Source organism: Anguilla anguilla, chromosome 2 (genome assembly GCF_013347855.1).
Source record: "Anguilla anguilla isolate fAngAng1 chromosome 2, fAngAng1.pri, whole genome shotgun sequence".
Classification (NCBI taxonomy): Eukaryota; Metazoa; Chordata; class Actinopteri; order Anguilliformes; family Anguillidae; genus Anguilla; species Anguilla anguilla.
The window spans coordinates 64,587,597-64,612,592 of NC_049202.1; the positions used below are offsets into that span (position 1 = coordinate 64,587,597).

Consider the following 24,996-nt stretch of genomic DNA (forward strand, 5'->3'; position numbering starts at 1 on the left):
TGAGGAGACACAGGCAGAGGTGAGACAGGAGATAAAAGGCTTCAGCACCATGGCAACTCAAATAACAAACGAGCCAACAGAAAGCAGGTGCAACGCGGTGAATACAGTGAAATGCCAATTCAAAAACGTGTCAAAAAAGATACAAAAACACTTCCTAAAACAATTAGAAAAACCACATTAACATGAGAGGGCTTATGCACTGAAACAAAATCAATACCTGTCCTTAAGTTACGCACAGACTTAAAAACAAAGCTTCAATAAAGTTCTTCATTTCTCTTATTAGCCAGAAATCATCAGCTGTGTCCGTGAATCATCAAGTCAAAAGACCAGAGGACAGGTCACTGTTTAAAAAAAATTTTTTTTTAACGTTTTTGGAATTTGCAGCGAAGTTCCAGCACAGAGAACAAAGTATAGGCACCAGCGCTACACCTCAAAATCTATGGTGGTGTTTTTTTTTTTGGGGGGGAGGGAGGGGGGGGGTTGAGTCCACTCTACAGGTCCTGCAAGGCAGAGCCCCCTGCGGATCCCCCCGGGTCTCCCCTGGTGGATCCTGAGTTCTGGCTCTTCTGTGCCAGGTAGTCCTTGTAGCTGTGGGTCAGCAGGGTGTAGAGCAGCGGGTTGATGCAGCTGTTCCCGTAGGTGAGGCAGGTGACAAAGAAGTTGACGTACGTGTGGGCGGCCGGGGACAGGGAGCGCAGGGAGTCCGGGGAGAAGAGGCGGACCAGCTGCCAGGCCCAAAACGGGAGGAAGCAGGCCCAGTAGGCCACGACGATGCAGAAGATCATGGACACCACCCGCTGCTTCAGACCCCTCCGGCGGGCCGTCCTGCCGCCGCCCCCCAGGCTGGCCTGCGCCTGGCAGTAGCGCCTGGCCAGCCCGGCGTACAGCCCCAGCATGGCCAGGCCAGGGCAGAGCACGCTGGTGCAGAAGAGCACCGTCAGGTAGGCCTTGAAGGCCTCCAGGGTCCAGGTGGGGAAGCACATGCGCTTGGTCAGGCCGGCCGCGTTGGGCTTGCTCTCCTTCAGCCGGATCATCACCATCATGGGCAGGGTGAGCACCAGCGCCGCGGCCCAGATGCCCAGGGCCACCAGCTTGCGGCCGCGGGCGGAGGAGCGGCGGGCGCGGAAGGGCATGGCCACGGCGCGGTAGCGCTCCAGGCTCATGGCGCCCAGGACGAAGACGCTGGCGTGCATGGTGAGGAGGTCCAGGCTGAGCAGCACCCGGCAGCCCGCCTCGCCGAACAGCCAGTCCTGGGCGAAGTAGGTGCACACCACGAAGGGGATGGTGGACAGGTAGAGCAGGTCGGCCAGCGCCAGGTTGAGGATGTAGATGTACATGGAGCCCGTCCGCCGCAGCGCCGCCGTCTTGGTGATCGCCAGGGTGTAGACGTTTCCCGTCACGCCCAGAACGCACATGGTGAGCAGCGTAGCGCCCAGCAGCGAGGTCACCCACAGACCGCCGCCAGCGCTGCCCGTCGCCGACGGAGACGAGGAGTTGGAGCTCTGGTTCATGATGGGTTTTTATTTTTTTAAATTAATTTTTAAAGGAGACAAAACTATTTCAATTGCCTTCTCTGTGCTGCCGTGGGAACAGACTGGCCCATGCCGGATCAATCCAGCCAAGTCTTTTCAAACCTCACGGAGATTTTGGCCGTCATAGAAATACTCTCAGGGTAACCGATCATCGGATGGTCATCAGTCACACATTACAGTGAGAGAACAGTTAACTTCTGAAATGCTGACAAGCCATGTAAACCCATGAAGATTTGATATTCGGGTTCACTGTTTCTCGCCGCCCTGTATGGCAGAGAGAGAATGCAAATGTGGGAGTCATTTAGCTCCAGGCTGCCTGGCGCAGTGGTCACACAGTTTCTTGTTTAATGTGGCCGTGTCTCCTCAGTGACTCCTTCTCTGGCGCGGATGCCAGGCAGATTCCAGTTGGTAGAATCCCACCCACGCGTCTGATATTAAAAATGGCTTTACAGAGGGTCCGAGATTCACGTCCTGTCTGACGCAGGCGCCCGGTCGCCGGTATGGCAGGGGTAGCCGAAAAGAACCCTGAAAGAGCGTCCCGTCCTTACCGCGTCTCCTTCGCCGCTCGTTCCGCGGCCCCTCGGCTCGTCCGCGAAGCCATCGCGCCGCGCCCGAGCTCCGGCCGGGAAACGGGGCAGCGGGCAGGCGGAGGCCGGGCTGGTGGAGGTTCTGTCCCGGGTCCCTCCCGAACCGCGTCTCCAGCGTCTTGCGGGCGGGCGAGCGAGCAAACTGAGACTTCCCGTCCGGCTCCTGCCGTTCCTCCCCTCTCTCTCTCTCTCTCTCTCTCTCTCTCTCTCTCTCTCTCTCCCTCTCTCTCTCTCTCTCCCTCCTCCGTCTGCGCCGCGGCTCTGTGCCGCCTGGCGTGGGTCGTTCGGCGCTCTCTCCCGCGCGGCGCACCAGGGTTTTGAGGTCCGGAGACTGAGGTGCCGAGGAGCCCGTCTGGCTGCCTTCCTCGCCTCCCGCAGCCCTCTCCTCGCCCCTCTCCTCGCCCCTCTCCTCGCCCCTCTCACGTAGGTGCCACCTCACTTGACGCCCAGGATTTACGAGGCATTCGGCCTGCTCGCTCGCCCGCTTCGTCTCCGAACACCCCCGTGCCGTTTTGCACGCCCTGACTAAGTGTTCATTTATGGACTGTTCACCCCTCCCTCTTGCTAATCTACAAATCAGCACATAACCAAACACACACACACACACACAAACGCATTATACGCACATGGCCAAATGCACAAACTTAAACAACCCCATTTATATTTAAAGACACACATGTACCTACTTGCTCAAAAATAAGAATAGGCACACATATTTGTTGGGTACATAGACAAACAAATCCACTCGCACAAACACACACAAACAAACACACACACACCCACACGTGCGCGCACACACACACACACTCACACATGCACACACAGGCACACTGTAACACAGCCAAGCACATGCACAGGACGTGTGAAAACGTGCTGTGCCGTGCTGCGCTGGAGAGGGGCTGGCAGTTTGCTGAGACAGAATCAGAGATGCGCAGTCAGCGCGATTCACAGCATTCTGTTCCACTGACCTACGCTCACACCGGCGATCCATGCCAAAGAACAGCCGCTGCAAAGGTGGGGAAGACATCGCGGCTAGGTACCAGCACCCGTAACCGAAATAACTCTTTCACAGGTAACCGAAAGAGGACAGGGTGAGGGAAGGGATTAATTCATGGAACACTATCTCAAAAAAAAAAAAAAAAAAAATGGACACAGAATTGCAGTAGCATGACTTTTCTGTTTTATTACTAACAATACAGTCTGAGGCAATTCCCAGATATTAAGTTCTTATGAAATTCATCCGGGATTCGTCATCTTTTAACAGTGCATGCAGGCTCCTGTGGATCATAAAACTACTATATAAGAATGAATACGATTACAAAAGAAGATTAATTTTAATGTTCATAAAACTTGCGAAATGTCTATCAGGACAAACCGAAAGTCTTGTAGAATAGGGTCTTGTGTATTATTGGTGTATTAATATACTGATGCCGAGCATATTACCACTGGGTGGCAGTGTAGGATGCAGTACCTTACAGTCAAGCGTTCAAGGGCTTTTGCAGCCATTATAACCATTTAATACAAACAATCACCTGCACTTTTCACTATATGTGCACAGAATCCAAATGCAGCTTGATCCTAGCTGAGAATCTGCCTCTTCGAAGAATTGCCTCAAACAGGACTTCACAGGACTGATGTATAAAATGATAACAAAAATAAGAATCATAAGTGTAATAATCATCACTAGGTCAGCCAGCAGGTGTCAGCCTTACGAGGGAAAACGTATTCTTGTATGACCATTTATTATTATTATTTTCTTATCCTCAAAAAAGTTATTAAAAATCAAGGTTCTACATGGACCCAATCCACATTTCTGGCATGGAAACCACCATATGCTGAAACTGACTTATAAAAACATTCAGTGAACATCAATTACAAAAAATAAAAAATAAAATTAAAAACTTAGTGTAGGGACCTGTTGACAGTGTCATATACATATTTTAAAAAAAAAAAAATATTTCCACTGGGTCCATATTTCAATGGCCTGGGGACGACAGTGAAAGAAAACAATGATCTGAGAAGAGCAAGCCTTCACAAAGAGTAACAAACAGTGGTGGTATGGTGGGCCTTTCCCTCACACAGCTTGATTCTGACTGAAGGGGAGATAGTGGTGTTTTACAGGCACTACAATTCTCAACTTGGAGACGTTAAAGCCACCGAGGTGACCCGTCATTCACCGAGGTGAACCGTCATTCACCAAGGTGAACCGTCATTCACCAAGGTGAACCGTCATTCACCAAGGTGACCCGTTAATATTTTACATTAAGCACTCATTAAAAAAAAAAAAGATTTTGCAACATTTGGTATAATGCCCTGCACATCTATTCAAAATTATTTGTTTTCTTTTTATCAGCAAACATTCCCAGAACAAAGGCTGGCAATAAAACTAAACACAAAACAAAATGAAAAAAGACAAAAGTTTGAATGGTTCAATTGTTTGCAAATGTTCGTATAAACTCATGCACCCCACTGGGAAATGTAGTCATTGGTAGGCAGAGGCTCAATTAGATCACACAATTACCCAGAACCTCTGCTGCTGCTTGAATTGTGTTTTTTCTCCCGTGTGTCACAGGCTGCTGTGATTGGACGGTCTCTCGCTAGCCAGGGATGAAGGCTAAGACAGTGAGGAAGGCCAGTTTGTTACTGAAGGGTTTATCGCTGGTGGATAGGAGCAGACTGTGTTGTAGTGTTCATATCCGTCAGTGTTTGTGCCTGAACAGAGCCTCCACTGTAAAAAACATGCATGGTTTCATTAGTGATACTTAATAATGAAATAAGCTGTACACACACACACACTTAATTTATAACACACTCATGCATTTTCCAACATACACACACACCCACAATTCATAACACACACATGCACTTTACAGCATACACACAGGTATGAACATTCCAACATGCATGCACACACACACACACACACACATACGCATACACTTTACAACACGCACACACAGGTATGTACATTCCAGCATACGCAGACACATAGGATTGCTTTTTAAAACACAAACACACACACACACACACACACACACACAGTGCTAGTGTAGCAGACACAGACACAGGCACACACAATCGAACACAAAGACATGGCTGTGCTCACTGGAGTACTCTTGCGGGGTCATCACGGTGCTGATGATGGAATTGAAGTGAGTCAGCCATTCCTTCTGCTCGCTCTCCGACTCGCAGGTGAACAGGAAGCTGCGGTCCGGCGTCACTATGGTGATGCCGTACTGCCACGCCCCATTGCAGTGGGTGTTCTGGGGCAGGCCGGAGTTGGTGCTGTAACCGTGGTCCCTGTGGCCCAGGAACACCTCGCCCTTGGCGAAGGCATCCTGGGTAAAGCACAGCAGCTCAGTGAGAAAGGAGAGCCTAGCCGCCATCACAGCTCAGCGAAAGAGACGCACAGCTGCAGCCTCCACGCAAAGGACTGCCGGTTCAAATCCACCCCCCCCCCCCCCCCCCCATACCGACACAGTGAAACTCACACCGCGCTCCGTCGGCAAATGACCCGTCCCAATTATCAGTGCACCTATTTATTTTTCTGACCGTGGCTGAAATGGCGGGCAGCTGAGCAGACGCGTCTAATCGACCGTGGGCCGCCATCCGGCCGCCATAAGCAGTGCGTAATTAAAACCTCGCCGTTGTTTGTTTCATTTATTTATTTCAAACAAATTGAGTTCATGATGCGAGCCGAGGGAACATGGCAGGAATCGTGTCCCGCTGTGTAATCATCTCGTCTCCACTGAAGTCTTTACCTGCCCCACTCTCTTCACACACACGCACATTAAATAAGCCTTTGTAAAAACCAACAAATGGCCGTTGTAAGGAATGGGCAAAAAAGCACAAACATCACACTTGTGTTTGCTGATAAGTAAAAATTTCTAGTCAATTTTTTTCATCACAGCAGGCAAACAGGTTACATATTCTACCACAAGTATATTTACCTTAGCAATTACTGTTACATTTATTATTTATTATAATAATAATAATAATAATAATAATAATAATAAATGCCACACTTAAAATATGCAAATCAATGAAAAACAAGCAGCTGATATATGTATACACCCCCCCCCCCCCCCCCATCCCGAATCACCAGTGCCAGAGCACCTGTCATACCAGGGGGTCTTTGTAGTACATCAGCCGTCGGTGGTCCAGGGTGAACCATCGCTTCTTAAAGCCTTCCGTTTGCTGCCAGAGAGGGACAGACAGGCACCGGTGATATTACGCCACACGTTTCCACAAAATATCTGCACAGCAGACAAAGTCTTGCTAACTTTTCAGGATAAGCACCGAGCACAAGGGTACAATGGTAGTTCTTCACCTGGGAATCAATAGCTATAACCTCGCGCAGTTCCTTAGGCACTGCAGCGCTCAAGTACATGGTAGGATAGGGTTAGGGTAAGGTTTAGGGTTAGGGAATCAATAGCTATAACCTCGCGCAGTTCCTTAGGCACTGCAGCGCTCAAGTACATGATAGGATAGGGTTAGGGTAAGGTTTAGGGTTAGGGAATCAATAGCTATAACCTTGCGCAGTTCCTTAGGCACTGTAGCGTTCAAGTACATGATAGGATAGGGTTAGGGTAAGGTTTAGGGTTAGGGTTAGGGAATCAATAGCTATAACCTCGCGTAGTTCCTTAGGCACTGCAGCGCTCAAGTACATGGCAGGACAGCCAGCGTAGGCTGACGCATTCTGCTCTGACTGTCCCGGTGACATATCTGCGCAAGCACCCGCCTCACTCTGACGAGACCGAGAGGCCCAAAACGCAAGCGGCTCAATCTGCCGAAGGAGCGGCGCTTCCGGGACTTCGGAACAAAAGCCCCTCTCCTGATGTGACTCAGGAGTCCTTTGTTCTCCTGTCTTTATTTAGCTCCTGCGCTGCGATATCTCCCCGTACACACTCGTTTAAAGCATTCGCTCTCCAGGTGGAGCGCTCGGCGCAGACGGAGCGCCTGTCGTCTTTGAAGATACACGTTTTTTTTTTTCCTCCACCAACTCAATTAGCGAGCCCGCCTCCTCGCTGCCCCGGCTGTGAGTGACACGCAGGAACTACGCCGCTCGAAGAGTGACGACCGCATTGTTCAGCTCTGGAGCGGTTCGCCCGCGCGTCTCCGCGAAACAGACCGGCCCGCGCTGACGAAGACGCCAATTATTCTGGTCCGGGAAATACAGCGCCAAGCCGACCTGTTTCCCTCACCAACCACCGTCGTGTGATTTCATTGACTCAAGGGGGGGGGAGAAGAAAATATGCAAATCATTGCAATATGAGACGACATCACTAAAGATGGCTTTGAGAAAAAATGTAAATGCAGGAGGAAGTTGTGTCTGACTCTTGACTGTGACTCAACAGCAGTGGTGACTGCATCTTTCGAGCACACAGAGGCTGTGTCTTTCCTTTGTCTTATCAGCAGAGGAAGACGAGGTCTGAGCATATCCACTGTGAAGTGAATACTCACATCGTCAGCACTAAGGGAACAGCAGGACTTTTGAAGCGTGGAGCATGGGCACAAAGAATCATGAGCAGTCGTAGTGAATGTGGTTTTAACATTGCTGGAAAATCTTCCAATATTACCCATTGTTTCAGAGGCTAGAGCAAAAAAAACAGCCTAGTTGTACAACACACTGACACTTACCCTTGGCCCTGTCTTCTCCATGTAACCCTCCTTCAAAAAGTTCCTGGTCAGTTTGGGTTTCAGCTGCGGGACAGACGTTCACATAAGACACGTACCGCCACTCTCTCCTGGATTCAATCAAAAGCTTTCGCGCCCAATCGAGATAGAGCGCTGTTCAATCAAAAACGAACAAACAAGCAAACGAGCGAAGCAAAAACAAGTTCCTCGTTGCATAGCAAGGCGCAGCGCGCTCACCTCCACGCTGCTCGCTCCCGGGAAAGCCACTTCCAGGTAGTGGAGCTGAACTGCTCGGATGGAGTTGAACCAGTCCACGATTTCCTATTGGGCAGAGTGGTAGCAGGCAGGTATGTGTAAGGCAGGGATAAGGGTGAGTGAGGTCACCAACACTGTAAAATCGTCTGTCTGAAGGAACGTTCTAATCTTGTAATGAAACTGAAACTCTTTTTTTCTTTTTTTATCTTAAGTTATTTTTTTCTTGTCAAGTGAAGTTGTCATACCTCATTGGTAAATCTTGAAATGAGTCAAATCGCCTCACCACATTGGCAGCCTTTTTCATTTAGTATAATTTAGCAAAAATGTAACAGAAGTAAGATTTTAAGAGGAAAATGTAAGGCTCAAGTACTTGATAAGACTGACTCATTTTTTGTTTTATGCAGCACAATGTTGTCCCTGTGCCTCCAGGGGGCTGTACCTTGCCACTTTCGTGGTACAGGAAGATGTTGCGGGTGTTGTAGTCCTTCAGGTAGGTGATCTGGAGGCCGTTGGGGTTTCCGATCTTCTCCGGCTGGAAGCTGGCGTTTATGGTGTCCACCTTGATCACTGCTTTGGGCTCCTTGGCCTGGTGGAGCGGAAAGGGGAAACAAGAGACCAGCAAACAGCGGCGTATAGAGTTAGTCTGAAAGGTAAATCGTGGCCTCCTGGCAGGCTGGTGATTATGTTTTGCGCTCAGAGACAGACAGAAGCCAATTCAGACGAGTCAGAATGGGAATCCGATACGTGAAACGACCCATTCCAAAACGTGTCATTTGCAGATATGTGTTCCGAAAATTGGCAACAATAGTTGAACCCCCATCGAATATTGGCATCCAGTCAGTGTGAGACCAAGGGATTTGCTTGCTATTAATTAGCCACAGCCCTCTACAGCAACTAGCTTGAATTCAAGGAGTTTCACCTGAATATTTCATGAACTGTTATTCTGATGCAACATTAAGTGTGACCTACTTTATAGGCTTATGTAGTCAAAACTGAACAACATATAAAAGTTTTGCTTCGACTGCACAATCAGGAATTACTAAGCAATTCCCTCTCCTACAAGTAAACTGTATTCCGTGGTCGTGGGATTCAGCCATTACACACAAGTAAACAGTGACTTAACACAATTATTACAGGGAATTACCACAGGGATTTAAATAAGTGGTTTCATCTTACGGTTGAAATGTCCTGGGAGTTTCGGTCAGCGCTTTATAGTCTAGTCTGAACATGTTTTGTGCAAAATGTGGTTGCGTTTCTCAGGAATCCTGCTGTTTTGTGGTGCCTTTAAGTATTACTGTACTCTTTCAAAGTACTTTTTTCCAAAATGTTCCATCTTCATTTTACAGTTAGCCTGTGCTTTCGATTGTGCTTATCATTCAGCAATAGAAGCTACTTATTAATGCAGGGGCTAGTGAACAATAACATTTAGTAAAATATGGGGTATAGTTTATGAATCTTGAGCCAGATCAGTGGGAGCATACACATGCTCTTATCAAGTCATCCACTCAATGACCGTGTCCTCATAAGTCACATCCAGTCCAGGATTCATAAACTATACCCCAACTTTTAATACATGTTATTGTTCACTAACCCCTATATTGATAAACAGATTAGTAAACAAAAGAAGGAAGTAAAATTTGGGGTATAGTTTATGAATCATGGGCCAGATCATTGGGAATATGTGTGTATGCACATCAAGCCACCCTCCCAATGATTGTGTCCCCATAAGTCACATCCGGTCCAGGTCCTTCCTGAAGCATTAGCAGCCATGCGAATGCTGTGTAGCCGCTCCACAGACTCACGTCGTACTTGGTGTAGTACTTCAGCGTTCCCTCCCTCTCGTTGAGGACGAACCTCCTGCTCAGAAACTGCCCGTTGTCCCGTCCTCTCTTCATCAGCATGCCGTCCCTCGTCCCTGCGTTGCCACAGCGACACGCAGTCAGACACAGAGCAGCATGACAAAGGTGAACCGTAACTGGCTAATGACTCTAAACAAGAAAGAAACCTCTGTCGGATACTGAAAATACGATTTATCATTTCACCATCATATGGAAACGAAACTGTTAAAGGCACTAGCGCATGCAAACAAATTTGCATAAAACCACACCATCACACTATCGATGCTTGATTTAAAACAGACAAATGAACTGACAAGCCTGCATGCAAAAGAGCGCTCTCGTTCACCAGCAATGCAACATCGAGCTGCATACGACACATATACTGGTTACATTAAAGGGAACTCATAGAGACAATGACATATAAAGTACATTATGTACCAAGGACACAGCATATGAAATGAGCCACAAGACCTTCCTGTAACAGTGGATGAAGGGTGGAGCTGAAGCCTTTCTACCACACTCACCTTCCTCATAGGTCAGCTTCTTCCCAGGCTCCATAAACTCTTCCCTTTCATACTTGGCTTTGATCCACTGCTCTCTTAGTACCCTACACAGACATAGCACCACAGATAGTAATTAAACCTGACATACACACACACACACACACACACACCAATAAAACCAGAATCACACCCACAAAAGCCATGAAATTAGACCAGAATCACATACACAGAACCAACCAACAAGACCACAATTACACAAAAATAAGCAACCAACGAGATCACAATCGCACAAACAGAACCATGAAATCACACCAGTCATCAATCGATTGCAGAATCTCACACACCCAGCCACAATTGCACACATAGAGCTATTTGACCATCCCTAAATCGCACACATAGAGCCATCAGACCAGATCAGAAACACACACAGATACACTGAACCGGACCAGAAGCTCACCTCGGAGCCAATCAGAGACAAGTAAACACCAGTCATCAAACCTGGACCAGAAAATCTCACGAACAGAACCATAAGATCTAGTCCAGAAACACATGCACACATGAAGTCGAGCGAGTCTGCAGCAAGCGAGTCAACGTCCTCGTAAGCCCTTCCTGCGTAATGCAGGGTGTGTAAAGCAGGGACCTCTTCCTGGGTTAACACTGAACAAGCCTTCTGGAGTCAGAGAGCAGCCAGACAGCAGCTGCCTTACAGCCAGAGCTTGGAGCAGCAGTGATTGCCCCGCTCCCCTTTTTTAAAAAATGGTTAACGGCTGAACACGGGGGTCACACACCGAGGCCGAAAACACGGTGACCGCAGCGCCCGGGACGTTCTGCCAGCTGTTAATTAGCCCTGTGTGGAGAAAAATAAAAAACAAACGAGCTGGGCAGGGAGCAGCACGACGCCATGTTGTCGACGGCAGCGTGCAGAGGGTGACTTCGTAGCCAATCAGAGGAGCTCTCCATGAACACTTGGGGGAAGTGGGGGGGGTGGGGGGGGGCTAGTGGCTGGATCACGTCAGTTTCCACGCCGTCGCAAGGTGGCCTAATTGCGAGGCGGCTTGGCGGTCAGGCGCTAGGGAGCGGTGGGCACATGCGAAAGAGCCACTGTGAGAGCTGGAGTGGCTATTAGCATTCGCTAAGTACGGCCCGCTACTGCTATTTACAGCCTTCCCCTTCTCCCGTTCCCGTCGGCCCGACGAAGGTCAAGTGGAGCAATCATTTGGCTCCGTTCCCCTCGGAGCGCCGATTGGCCGCGAGAGAGCCGTTAGGAAAGCGGCACGCCGGCCGCACGGCGACGGTTGCCGCCCGGGGACGCTGATGAGAATTAATGGTTACTGATTACAGGGGGACTGGCTTTGCTTTGCAATTTTCATTAGGAGCGCCAGGCAGCCTATTGATCTGTGGGAAGGCCACTCTCATACTTTAATACCAGCAGAGAAGAGAAGACAAATTGTCCGTTGAAGATGAAGAGGATTACCGAGGCCTGAAATAAAAGTTCTGAAGTTTTGGGTGCCAGTCAGGATCAATATAATCTCATTTAATGTGATGCGCAACGCAAAGGTTTTTCGAGCTTCCTTTGGCGCGGGGAACGGGCAGATCTGAAACGCGGGCACCCTGACGCGGTGGAGTGCGTTTAACGCATCATTGAGGATGCAACTGAGGACAGCTGCTGGGTGACTCATCCCGCTGAGCCAGCTTCAAAGCGCGTGGACGGGCTCCATGGTCTCAAACCCCATAAGGCGCCAACCGCCTTCGGCTGGCAGCCCCTCAGGATGGCGCATAGCTGCTGTCCATGGAGGGAAGGATTCAGCGAATGGGACGACCTTGCCTGTTTGCCCAATAGTGACTCCATTTTGTCAATTAGGAGTATTCCTACTATCTGAATGCCCTTCCACCGACAAGCAAGCTGAACTAGCGGACCAGGGAGTGGATAACAGTGGCTGCCAACAAGGAAACACGTTTCAAAGGGGAGGAGCTGGTCGTAGAGACAATAGGGAAAAGAGGAAAATCTGGGGAAAAATAGCTTTATAAAGCATATAATTGAAGGAGAACGCTTTCAGTCCTGTTTTATTCTCCTGCTCCTCATTCAGATTACAGGTTCTGAGGGAACTGTACTGAGTGTGTGACAATGGGAGTCTGCCATGTTGCTTGTTAGCAGCACAGGTGGGGCGTGTAGCTGTAAACCAGTTCAAAGTCCACACTACAGAAAAGAGGTTCACACTCAAGTAACAATTTCACTGAAGGCTGTTCTCTCTTGTTCTCTCTTTCTCTCTCTCTCTCACACGCACACACACAGACACACACACACACAACTATGACATCAGCAGCTGGCTGCTGAGAAAAGTTGTTTCAGCTGCACGGTATTGTGGGAAACTGCACTTTCAACCTTTTTGTTTTTTCCAGCCACTGTCATACGTGCAGATCGCAACATGGCACCCAACCGAGAGCATGGGAAGGTCATCGGTAGTGGTGGCAACACAGGGCTCAAGTCTATTCCACACATCAGCCTTACATTAAATAAAGCAATGGGCCCATTACTGAGCAATTATATGCAGATTCTGTGTTATGAATATGCCCATTACCTTTTTTTACACATGATAAAACAGTGCTTATTGGCATCCATGTACATACATACACCCACACACAGTAGTTCACATATTGAACACATGGCTGGTCACTGGCTTCTATATACATATATATATATATATATATATATATATATATACATATATATATATATATACACATATATATATATATATATAACCAGAGCTGAAAAGGGAGGTGCCATCGAGACTTACTGGCAGTCCTTGTGGGTGGGCTTGTAGTAATACACTGGAACTGCAGCCTCGTACTTTGCCTTCATCGCTTCGTTTCCGTTCTGTGCCATGAACTGAAAGACGAACATTCAGAGAAAAGCTGTGTTTCAGAAAAAAGAAGTTAGACCGGAATAGGCAGCGCCCGGACGCCAGCTGAGAAGGTGTTATTTCAGACAGGCTTATGATAGCGGGCACTGTAATTACCCGAGTCACACAAATTGCAAACACACTGTAGTGTTAACTGATGGAGCTGGACGATAACCAAACTCTCTAGAACATGGGGGGAGGTGTTGAGGTCAAAAAGAGACCTGACTTCAGATTCAGATCTGCTATAGCAACCTGTAGCGACTAGCAGAGTTCTGTGGAGGCCACACCTAAAGCAACCGACAGAGCTATCCGCTGTTTCGGGCCACTTGGGAGTTTGAGCTTGCTATTGGACTTGAGTTTGAGCTGGATTCCGAGATTGATTGTGCTCACCTGCACCTCAGAGTCCTCCCAGCGGGAGAGACTGAGGGACTTGACCTTGCCGAGGTCTGGAAGGTTCCGGTGAATTCCGGAGCAGCCCAAACAGATGAACACTCCCAGGGAACACGAGCCCCATTCTGGGTCTGTAAGGAAAAGAAGCAGCCATTTAAGTCAGACAGACTGAAAAACAGACAGACAGACAGAGCTGTGTGCTGAAATGAGTTTTACGTCAGTGGCGACAGAGGTAGAGGAGGAACCCTCTGTGGTTATTGACGTACTCATTGCAGGGGTAAATATATTTCAATCAAAATGGCCACTATGCAGACCCTTCTCTCTGAGGTTTGAACTGAGTTACAGAGGAAACGGAGGAACCTGAATACCAAAGTGTATCGGGCAGCCGCAAATACTGTAGTTTAACTCACACCACTGTCACAGTGAAAACCACAGAAGAAGACCGATGGCCAACACCTAAGGGTAGATAAACATTTTTTTAAAAACCTCACACCCTGCTTTTAGGCCTCAGTGCTCAACCAAAAACATAAAATAATAACTTTCCCTATCAGGAAATAATAATACTAATAAAACTAAATAATGATAATAATACCTTTTCCCTACAGGACATTTTCAAAAGGCAGTGGTGCTTAACAATACTGGGTATCCATCCGGAGAGTTCCGCACATCTAAAAGATTCCTGCTGCAGTATATCTCAGTAGTGTTCATTTTAAATTAAAGCTAGCTGCCAAAAGTCAATACAAAAGTCAATAAGCTGGCTTTTATGTCGCTGTCACAGGGAAGAAAAATAAATTAGACAGGGATTGAAAGTTACTAAAAATCATTTGGAATGTTCCTACACCTATGAGAATCTCAGCTTTTCCAGCGCAACAGCTGTTATTAATTTCAGCAGTCTGGTCAGTGTTGAAATTTTGTTGTGTCTGCAATCGACTGCTGCTTTCTTGGCCAGGTATCTCTTGAAAAAGATATTTCTAATCTCAATGAGACTAACCTGGTTAAATAAAGGTTAAATAAAATAAAATAAAATAATGACGCTAATGTATGAATGCTGATGCAGGGATACATGGCAACCAGTCAACATGTTAACAGTGTACTCTGATCCCACGCCCAGCCCACACCCCACACTCACAGCTTTCCAAAGAACATTGAGAAGTTACAGAATCATGTGACATTGAAGCGTTTCGCCAGTTAGCTGCCCAGCTAAAGGACATGACTGGGAAGAAAGGAAAACAATAAATATATTCATCTTGAACAAAGATATATTCCTTCATTCAATCACTCAAGACGGAAGAACAAAAGTGGATTGGCACTGTGCCAAACCAAGCAGAACACCTGTAGCCATAGGCTTCAGAGGGACTGCAACCTCATCATACAGGTGTTCCGTCCATGCATTGGATTTGGAGATGGCTTACAATGACTTTTCTTTCTGTTTTAACCATAAATATCTCAGTTCCTCATGTCCATAGAGTAGCAAACACTGTTGCTGTGGTTGAGAATGTAAATGACGACGTCATGCCTTGGTTATGGCAACTGACCACATGAATTAACCAACAGGTGGAGATAAGAATAAATCTTTTTATTTAATTCATTATTTTTAAACCCGTGTTTATTAATTTTATGAAGAGAAAAATGTATTCAGTACATAACATAAATAGCTTAATTACATACACACACGCACACTAGGGCTGTCAAAAAATATTCGAAAATCTTTTCTTTTTTAAGTTTGAACCTAAATTTGAGCATTCGAATATTAGTTGTGGGTCCCGCGTTTTGTAATTAACATGAATATACAGGCTTTAATTTCATGCTGCAAATCATGTTCATGCACGCAAAGTTCATTTCCTGTGCTAACGTTACTTCCTCTGTCAACAAAAAACGTTCTGCTCTAGACCCAGAGCAAGTGTATCGTCTGGTTTTCCTTGACAATAACCTCCGGTGATACTTTCAGCTCCATGGACACCTAACGTCAGCTAGCCTCGCGAACCAGTCTCTTTTTTTCACTTCGTTCAACAGATCTGGTCAGCTAACAATTTAGGCTAAATAATGTTCCCATGGTAGGCTATGTTTCCTTACTGTTCTGAAGATTTTGATAAAACTGGATGATAAAAGAAGTTAAACTAAACAGAGTAAGTAATTTATGTTGTTTTAGGCTACATGTCTTAGCTGTTTGAATAGTTTTTGTGTTAAGAAATAAACAGGGATTCCTGTAAACAATAATTTCTCTATTATTGTGATTAACAAATTCCGAGCTGTGGCAAATTACATCCACGGGAACGTGCTTTCTTCATTTGCGCATTAGGCTATAGAAACTGCAGGGGGCTCATTTATAAAATGAACTTGCGTGCATCCGTCAAGTGAAGACCTGACGTAAAGCCACAGCCGTTTCCACGGTCAAATCGAGTCATGTTGAAATTTTATAAATCACTACTTTGACGTGATTTTCTACGTACGCGCCACACAGTTGATCTAAATTACGTTTTATAAGTGAGGCCCTAGATGTACTAACCTAGTATGAAAGGTTACTGATGTCCTCTATTCTACTGCCCGCTTGTGGAAAATAAGGCGCAGACCAGTTTAGAGGGAGCGTCACGTGAATACGTGCATCACGCGCCTGACAATAAGCAGCTTATTTTTTTTTAATTATAGGCAAATGATAATCGAATATATTCGAACTCTAACTAATTACAAAAGCTAATATTCAAACTCAATTTCATGGCACTTTTGACAGCCTTAACGCGCACACACAGAGATTAACAATCTTCAGGTTAGCAATTTTTTTGAAGGTAAAGCATTACAGTGCCCAACCTAGGATTGGAACAGACAACCAGGTGCCCATCAGCTTGGTGTCCAAACTACATATACTTGAATGGAGTAACATATATAGGCTACACAGTACAGCCAGGAATTTAACCAGTGGGATTTCAGTGGGAAGAGAGACAATAACTCTGTGGTGATGTCACATTCAGCACCATTATGATGTGTCATATTCACTCAGACAGCAATCACACGGTAACGCATCACATTCACCCAGACACTAAACACAGTATGGTGTCACATTAACCGCTGAAACCCTTGGCCCACGGAGAGTGTGGGTTGCACCATGGATTAGATGCCAAGCAATGCTGGCATCCGCCTCAGGCTAATTTTCAGTAGGTGTGCTTCTGGCCTCAACTGTCAGGCCACGTCAACAACAACAGTGGACACGTGCGATTGCTTTAGCATCCATTCGACTGCGTGTGTTGTGTTCTCATGTTCTTCTGTCTGTGTGTGTGTACATGACAGTTTGTGTGTGTGTGTGAATCGGCGTATCGTCGGTCTCCAAACATGCCTGAATCTGGCAGGTGAAACTGCAAAATGAAATATATGATTAGTCCCCAGCCATGGAAACAAATCATACTCTGATTTTTGCTCCTGGGATGATGTCAGATTTTAAAGCGCCCATTCACATGCTAACAACGTGTCTGAGCTGCATTTGCACACGACATGTACTGTAAAATGTCTGTGTACTTATATACTCATGTGAATGCCTGTGTGTGTGTGTGTGTGTGTGTGTGTGTGTGTGCAATGCATGTATGTAACTGTGTGTGTGTGTGTGTGTGTTTTTGGGACCGTGGGAACTCTGTGGGAATTTGTGTGTGTGTGTGTAACTTTGGGAACTGTGTGTGTATCCACATGGCAGTATTAGTGTTTTTTGTACTCACTGTGATCGCTCAGTGTGATATAAATAACTGTCTGAGTGCATGTCATCAGGGGGACAGCACTGTATCTTACACGCTGCCTTTTAGCTAGTTTCACATCCGCTACTGCACACAAACATTCACACATCCCGCGCAGAGCGACCGGCTGGCTGTGGTCACATGATTCTGCTTCCGTGTCTTTATGTTTGTGTGTACAGTATGCACGGCGTGCACATGTGTATGAGATGTGTGCGTGTGTGTGCGTTTGTGCATGCGTATTTGTGTGCGTGCGCGCGTGTGTGTGTGTGCGCATGTATGCGTGTGTGCGTGTGTGTGCACCCATGTGTTCATGTAACAGGAAGAAAGCTAAGACATATTCCAGGGAGAGAAACACGTGTATTTATAGCAGATAAACCTGACTGCACCAGCACATCTACACAGACACAAAAGCAGAAGTCCCCTCCCACCGGCCCAGCTTCACTGGAGTTTCCTTGTCTGCTGTCTAATCAGAGTCAATAGGGATCAGGCTTTGACTGACAGACCCAACGCCCGCTCTCTCTAACTCACTCGCGTGAGGTTGCTGGAACTGAACCGCTCGGCCCGTAGGCCTGACAGCAGTTAATCTACTGGACCGCACTTCAACAGAGAAACAGAACACAGACTTAGACCAGACCATCCCAATAAGTCTGAGGTTAGCCAATCAGGAACAGGGATTTGCTGAGGTCTCACGCACACGGAGTTACTGCGAGAGAAGGAATGCAAATAGAGAAGGGGAAAAAAAGAGCATATTTTGAAATATGACTCCTCTCGGCAGCCCGTGCGATGTCCCTGCATGTTACGGGCAAGGCAATCCCACAGGAAGCAAAGGACCGGAACAGCAACAAAATATTCACCCGCCAATGTCCATTTCAGTGAAAATCAAATTACACAGACGGTAAAACTTTAACTTCAAACATCTGAGCTGAAGACAAAGGGGACATAAAAAGTATCTAAACTGCATTGAAACTTAAAGACCCTCAGGTGTGCCACTGACCTGTTAAAGCGCTTGAATGAATGGGATTGTAACAAGGAGCTTGCCGGGCAGGTAAAGTGCAAATACAGGTGGTTTAAGTGCCCTTGATAAGAGAACCTGTGACATACTGCAGTAAACGTTGAGCTTTATACCTGTGTAAGAAAAAGTCAACTGTGTAAGCCGCCCGAGATATAAGCCACCTTAAACCTCCAAAACTGGGAATTTAAATAAAGCAGATATGTGAAGTGATGTCACCTAAATCTGAAACTAATTCAGCCTAAAGGTACAGTAAACTAATGCTGAGCACAGCGTGTTTCAGTCAAACGTATGATATTTCCTAAGCTATCCGTAGGCTTACGCTGATGATTCGAGCACGATTTCAGTGCCTTCTGGAACATAATTTCAGTCCAGTTCCTTTCCTTGGAAAAGTGAAAGAATGACTTTGAAATACAGCCAGTATTCACTAGGATATCATGTCATTTGCTCATTATATTTCTTCTAAAAGTTTTCAACATTAAAATTGGCACACAGAGGAGTTATGTGGTAACAAGACATTCAGGCCCATAGATTCAAAGTTTTTCCCTTTAAGTACATCCTCAATTATTGGCAACTACATACATCCACATAGTCAAGTTGATGAATACTGGATGTGTTTGTACAGATATCAACTGATTACAATTACTTTAAGTGATGGAACCAACCCTGGTAACAGCTGCCATTTCTAGTTTCCCTGATAACTAACAGGAGGGCAATTTAAAGTGACTCTCCCCCTGTTGACTTAATTTCCACACCAATATATTTATTTCTGTTCTAATGCTAAGATATGCACTGATGTTGTTTAATCCACAATGGTGATTATTGACTAAATAATGAATAAACAAATAAATAAATAAAACTTTGGGAGCCCCCACACCGAATAAATATCAATTTTCCTAGTTACTTCATGTTCTCATTGCACTCTAACTGGACCAGTAGAGCTCTGAAAGAGGTATGCTTCCACCAAAACGTGTCGGTGCTTGTCTGTTACCTCCAGAGTCAACTTCACGCCACCGAGTTTTCCCGAAGTGAGTAGACTACGTAATATAAAGTTACTCCACTTACCAGGTGCTCCGCAGTCAGCGCAGGCGCGGTTACCTGGCTTCTGAAGGATTTCTTTCAAAGCCCGAGCTGCCCTTTCGTTGCCAGCGGTCATTTCTACCCCTAGGTTAGTCCGTGAATGTGAAAAAGCACATCAAATTAAATGCCGCACGACCTTCTTTGGTTTCGACCAGCTACCTCGCTTCGGCCCCGCTGAAAAGAGAAATAGACTTCCGACAGGTCCCAACAGGTAGATAAATCTGAACGAAGTATGAGGAGTGGCACGCTTCTCAGTTACCACACTTTTTATTTTCGATTTCGTACGGAGAAGTTTTAGTTTCGCTGCTAAGGCTATCGGCAAAAAGCCTGCTTCCCTTCAGCTGCACACGTTGACGTTTAGGAAGAGAGTCGCGTACGAAAACTGTAATGAGCAGCCACAATATAAGCTACCGCCTCCCCGAGCTCCCTTTCTAGAGGGTGTGTTTTTTGAAAGATAAGCACTCGGAAGTCAGGGACTGGTGTTGTTCTGACATGCTGTTCCGCATATTTCTGTACGGCGTAGACTAATAAGGAACAGCGGCCCAGCGGCCAATCCCTCCTATATATATGAGAGCGTTTGCTTTAATTTAGTAAATATTTAATATATTGTCTATAATAATAGTTTGGCTATTTCATGGCCGTATCATAATATACTTATAGTCCTTGACAGCCGTGCAATCGCTGCTAGTTTTTACATACCTACTTGTTAATACTTAATGCAATGTTACATTGCAAATATGTAATGACTCCAGGTAAATTCTTATAACGTAGCGCACTTTTGTATTTATATAAAATACAAATGCCTACTTGGAAGTGTCAATCAGTGTCGGTAAGCTGATTTATGCGACCTCTGTCAGCTACGTACTGTAGTACCTTTGGTTTTTAACGCTAGGTGTCAGTAAGACACCGATTAAGACACTTCAATTGATCCCAACGTCACGTGGAAATTTACCAAGGTAAAAACTAAAAAGGTGGGGAGTGTGCTCACCCTGTTTGCTCATATTATTCATAATGTTTCAGATGTGGAGGAATCGTTCAGACACAAGCAAGTTGATTTGATATTCACTCAGGAGGACATAAAAGCGAAACTGAAACAGACAAAAAATGCTGGCTGTTTTATGAAAGTGGTCTGCCTGCGTTTCGCCATCTGTTGCACTATTCCCTGTATAGAGTTAACTGCCGGCAGCGTTTAATGATGGGGTCACGGTCTCTCTCTGAGCTATGCACTCTGCAGCATAAATGAACAGGGGCGTTTGTTTCATTTGTCTGTTTGTCCCTCTCGTGTTCTTCTCGTCGGTGAAATGTCACTATTATTAACGCTTTGTGGTTTCAAGTGATCTTCAAACCCTACATGCCAGCCAGACCCCTCCATTCTGCTACCTCAGGACGCCTGGCACCTCCCCCTCTTCACACCTGCGCTTCCCGAACACGTCTCCTGTCTGTTCTGGCCCCATGATGGTGGAATGACCTCCCCGTGGAGGTCAGAACAGCTGAGACACCGACCCACTTCAAGCGACGACTGAAGACTCACCTCTTCAGGCTGCACCTCTCCCCATCCCTCCCTACCTCCCTGTAATCTCTTAATTGACTGTAAGCTTAGGGTTGTAACTAGGTAGCTGTTTCGTAGGTGACTTAGTTAACTCACTTGTCTTAACCACTGCTTGGACCCTTCCGGGTCCAAGTTGAACTATGCGGTTGTTCCCTGCACTTGGAACAGTACTTCTCTCTAGGGTTTTCGACATACTTGTTCCTGGTTATGGTTATACACTTTGTTGTACGTAGCCAAATGCCTGTAATGTAATGTAATGTAAAGTGAGCTGTCCGTGGTACTGAGTTACACCGGCCTGCATTGACACTAGAGCAACATCTCCTACCCTGGTCCTGGAGAGCCACGGGTTCTGCTTTTTTTTTGTTTTCACCTTAAAATCAGCACCCAATTGAGACCCAACCGAAGAGGTGATGTAAGTTAACTGTGCAATCGTCTGCTCTATGTGTGTGGTTACATGCAGTGTACCCAAGAAAACCAGCAGACACTGTAGCTCTCCAGGACACTACTGTACTAGTCCCTTTCATGCATATTCCATTGGCTGTGCTATATTTTCTCTCCCCCAGCAAGACTACTGGTCTATATTATACAATGAGGTTTAAAACATCCATCCATTATCTATACCTGTTTATTCATGGTCAGGGTCATGAGAGGTATATTTGTAAAGCGCTTTGGATAAAAGCGCTATATAAATGCAGTCCATTTATCAGGTGCTGGATTCCTATCCCAGTATGCACTGGGCGAGAGGCAAGAATACACCCTGGACAGTTTTTTTAGTCCATCGTAGGACACACACCATTCACTCACACACTCATACCTAGGGCAATTCACACTGTCCAATTAACCTAACCTTTGGGCTGTGGGAGGAAAGCGAAGTACCCAGAGGAATCCCACACGGGCACAGGGAGAGCATGCAAACTTTACACAGACAAGCACTGCCTAGGGACTCTCTTGTTGTGAGGCAACAGTGCTGCTCACTGCACCACTGTGCTGCCTAAGGTTTAAAGTGGTTAAGGTCAATTAAGCTTACACTAGGGTTTAAAAAAACAAGCCATAAAAGAAATCAGTATTTCCATTCGTACCTCCATAGTATTGCCCTTTTATACACCGTGACACGTTTTAGGGATTAGGATAGGTCTCAGCAGTGCAGTGTCTTAGCTTTAACTGTAAAGCTGGATGCCGTTGTCTTCATGACGGCCTTTCATGCTGTGCACGTCCATCGTCGACTTGGCTGCCTTTGTATTTGAAAAAAAACAAACAAGTAAACTAACAAACAAAAAATCTAAAAAACTATAAGGATTTTCTGCTTGTTGTTTTCTCTGAGAAATGGTGGGGAGTGAGAATATCAATGCACACTAGCGTTTGTTGTTATTGCGGGCCTACTGACGTCCGGTAGGGAAGACGGATAGATCCTATTTAACGCTTGGCGGAGTAAGCGGAGTTTTGTATGCCCACCACGCGGTCTAATGCATAGTTCATCGTGCCACAGGCGCGGGGCTTGTTTGTCAGTCCTCGACCGGCGCGTCGGCGAGCGTGCGTAACTCGCCGCGTCGCGAAACGAAGGCCCTTTGTCCAGAACCCGTTTTCTTCTAACACGGCGAGGATCGGCTGTCAGAGGAATCCCCCGCTGGCCTGGTGACGTTCGTTTCTATCTAACGCCTATACAGGCTGTTGCGCAGTAGCGGGTAGTTGCGCAGTCACTTATCGATGCGTTGGGAACGGCCCCGGCCGCGTTGAGGTGAGTCACAGCCTAGTCGTTTTAAAGTGAAAGGGATCACATGGGCAGGGCTATCTCGTTGCAGCAGCTACTACTGTGTGGGCGAGAGATGTCTACTTTAAATTATGTCCTCGTTCTTGTCCACGATCAAAAGGCTGGAATTGCTCCGTTTGCACAAATGAGTTAATTAAAGCCCGAGAAACAGGTCTTAGGCAAACCCCACTGAAGAAATGAGGGGACCTGGTTTGGGGGAGCCGGGGCTGCCTGATTTAACGCTAAATCACTGGCTGGTATATGGCGTTCGGCCCGTGGGGTGTGGCCCGAGTGGACTGATGAGTCAGACAGGAGAGCTGGCTGCCTGCTCCAAGTGTCTGATGAGGCCCTGACACAATCCATCATGCCGCCAGCCTCACAGACGGCAAACCGCCACTTTGCGCTAACAAGGGTTATAACACCGAGCGTGGGTGTGCACCTTCGCGTGCCTGTGTGTGTGTTAGTGCTGACGGGACGCATGCGCGCGCGTGTGTGTGTTAGTCTCCGTGCCGGCGTGTGTTTGAAGGGGCGAGTGCTTCGGCATTCGTGCGTGAGGCATGTGCCCGTGTTTGCGCCTTTGCCTTTGTCTGCATATTGATGTGTGTGCATTCCGGCATATTCTTTTTTGCACGTGTGGTGTGTTTAGCGCCTGTGTCTGTGCATGTAGTTTGCATGTGTGCACTAAAGAGAAGGAAGGACGCAGACAAACAAAGGGGAGGGAGTGTTGATGGAAAGATACATCATTAGGTCAAGCTGTTTTAAATGCGGTCTCTGCACGTTTTGCAGACTTAAGTGTTATTGAGTTAAAGAGCCTTCAGCTCAGGGTAGCTGCAACTGGATGACTCAGATACGTGCTTGCTGGAAAAGCTGACCTGAAGTCCAAGTTCAGTGCACAAATCTGCCAGTGTGGGTGTCTCTGGGCAATCCCGTCAACCGCAGATTTGACGCGTGCGGAACAAATTCGGGTTAACCCTTTACCCGCTGCTGCCGCCACGTGCATTTCCGAGTGCAGAGTTATATCGGCAATGCTTTTTAAAGCCCATCGTATCAGTCTCCTTTCTGAGTGCAGTCGTTTTGATGGACTGCAATTACCATGTCATGATTGACTATAGACACAGAGCCTTGAATGTGTAGTGCTGCTTCATGAAATTACTCATCACAGAATCACAATAATGGTGTGTGCATGTGTGTGTGTGCGTGTGCGTGTGTTTGTGTGTCGGTCTCCATTGTTTACTGAAATGCAACGCCTCGCTCTCACACACAGGTGCGCAGTAGCTGCAAGCTGACCAGGAGAAAGGGCAGGAGATGGAATGGTAAAGCTGTTCATTGCGTGTATTTATGCATCCCAAACTTAATTTTCTTCTTTGCAGAATTTTATGCTGTGCAATAAGCAGGGTGTGAAAAGCACGTATGTTCAGTCTGCATTTTATTTCTACTGCATGTCACAGTGTGCCCTGAGAGGATCTCCTTGTTTTAACCCTTGTGTTCTCCTTATTATCACCTGTGAATTTGTTAGCCTGCATGGGTCAGATTTGGACAGGACATTATTGGGATTTTTATAAGGAATACATAATTAAATATATGGACAAATATTCAAAACATATTATTATATCTCAATTCCAAACATTATAAAAATATGCATAGACTCATTGACCACTTTAAAAGGTACACCTGCTCGTTAACACAAATATCATATGGTTGTTACTTAATATATAAAGTGTGCAGACATGCCGAAGAGGTTCAGTTGCTGTTCGACCAAACATTAGACGGGCCAAGACGTGTGATCTAAGCAAGTTTGACTGTGGTATGATTTCATTGCTAGTGCTAGGCGTGGTGGTTCTAGCATTTCGCCAACAGCTGCCCTCCTGGGATTTTCAGACACTGCAGTCTGTAGAATTTGCAGAGAATGTTGCAAAAAAAACATCCAGTAAGCAGCGGTTTCTGTTGGCAAAAACACCTTGTTAATGAGAGAGGTCAGAGGAGAATGGGCAGACTAATCACAGTTCACAGAAAGGCCACCGATGCTCATACAGTGGCTGCATACAACATTGGTGTGCGCAAGGTCATCTCTGAATGCCCAACACGTCAAACGTTAAACTGGATGGGCTACAGCAGCAGAAGACCATGCCGGGTTCCACTCCTGTCAGCTAAAAGCAAGATGAGGGCTTGTGATCACCAAACCTGGACGACTGAAGTTGCCTGGAAAAATGTTACCTGGTCTGACAAATCTTGAGTTCTGCTGTGACATGC

At 46.5% G+C, this 24,996-nt stretch overlaps 2 protein-coding genes across 2 annotated transcripts; both read right to left on the reverse strand.

Annotated features, from left to right (window-relative positions):
- Positions 1-491: 491 nt before the first annotated feature.
- On the reverse strand, positions 492-1,532 carry LOC118221771 (urotensin-2 receptor). Its single transcript, XM_035407140.1, has one exon. It carries the CDS (start codon positions 1,509-1,511, stop codon positions 492-494), a length of 1,020 nt encoding a protein of 339 aa, XP_035263031.1. The 5' UTR covers positions 1,512-1,532.
- Positions 1,533-3,276: 1,744 nt separating this feature from the next.
- zgc:92360 (uncharacterized protein LOC436988 homolog) lies at positions 3,277-19,903 on the reverse strand. Its single transcript, XM_035407139.1, has 11 exons — positions 19,436-19,903; positions 13,646-13,776; positions 13,151-13,242; positions 10,374-10,456; positions 9,814-9,926; positions 8,451-8,597; positions 7,994-8,077; positions 7,760-7,822; positions 6,245-6,316; positions 5,226-5,457; positions 3,277-4,847 (listed from the first exon to the last, which is right to left on the reverse strand). Exons 1-11 carry the CDS (start codon positions 19,524-19,526, stop codon positions 4,819-4,821), a joined length of 1,137 nt encoding a protein of 378 aa, XP_035263030.1. The 5' UTR covers positions 19,527-19,903; the 3' UTR covers positions 3,277-4,818.
- Positions 19,904-24,996: the final 5,093 nt, after the last annotated feature.

Coding starts and splice junctions, on each gene's coding strand:
- LOC118221771 (XM_035407140.1), bottom strand. CDS start 1,511: ATGAACCAGAGCTCCAACTCCTCGTCTCCGTCGGCGACGGGCAGCGCT.
- zgc:92360 (XM_035407139.1), bottom strand. CDS start 19,526: ATGACCGCTGGCAACGAAAGGGCAGCTCGGGCTTTGAAAGAAATCCTT. Junction 13,777..19,435: donor CGCTGACTGCGGAGCACCTG/GTAAGTGGAGTA, acceptor TTTTCCTTACAG/ACCCAGAATGGGGCTCGTGT. Junction 5,458..6,244: donor TGTACTACAAAGACCCCCTG/GTATGACAGGTG, acceptor TGCTTTACCCAG/GATGCCTTCGCCAAGGGCGA.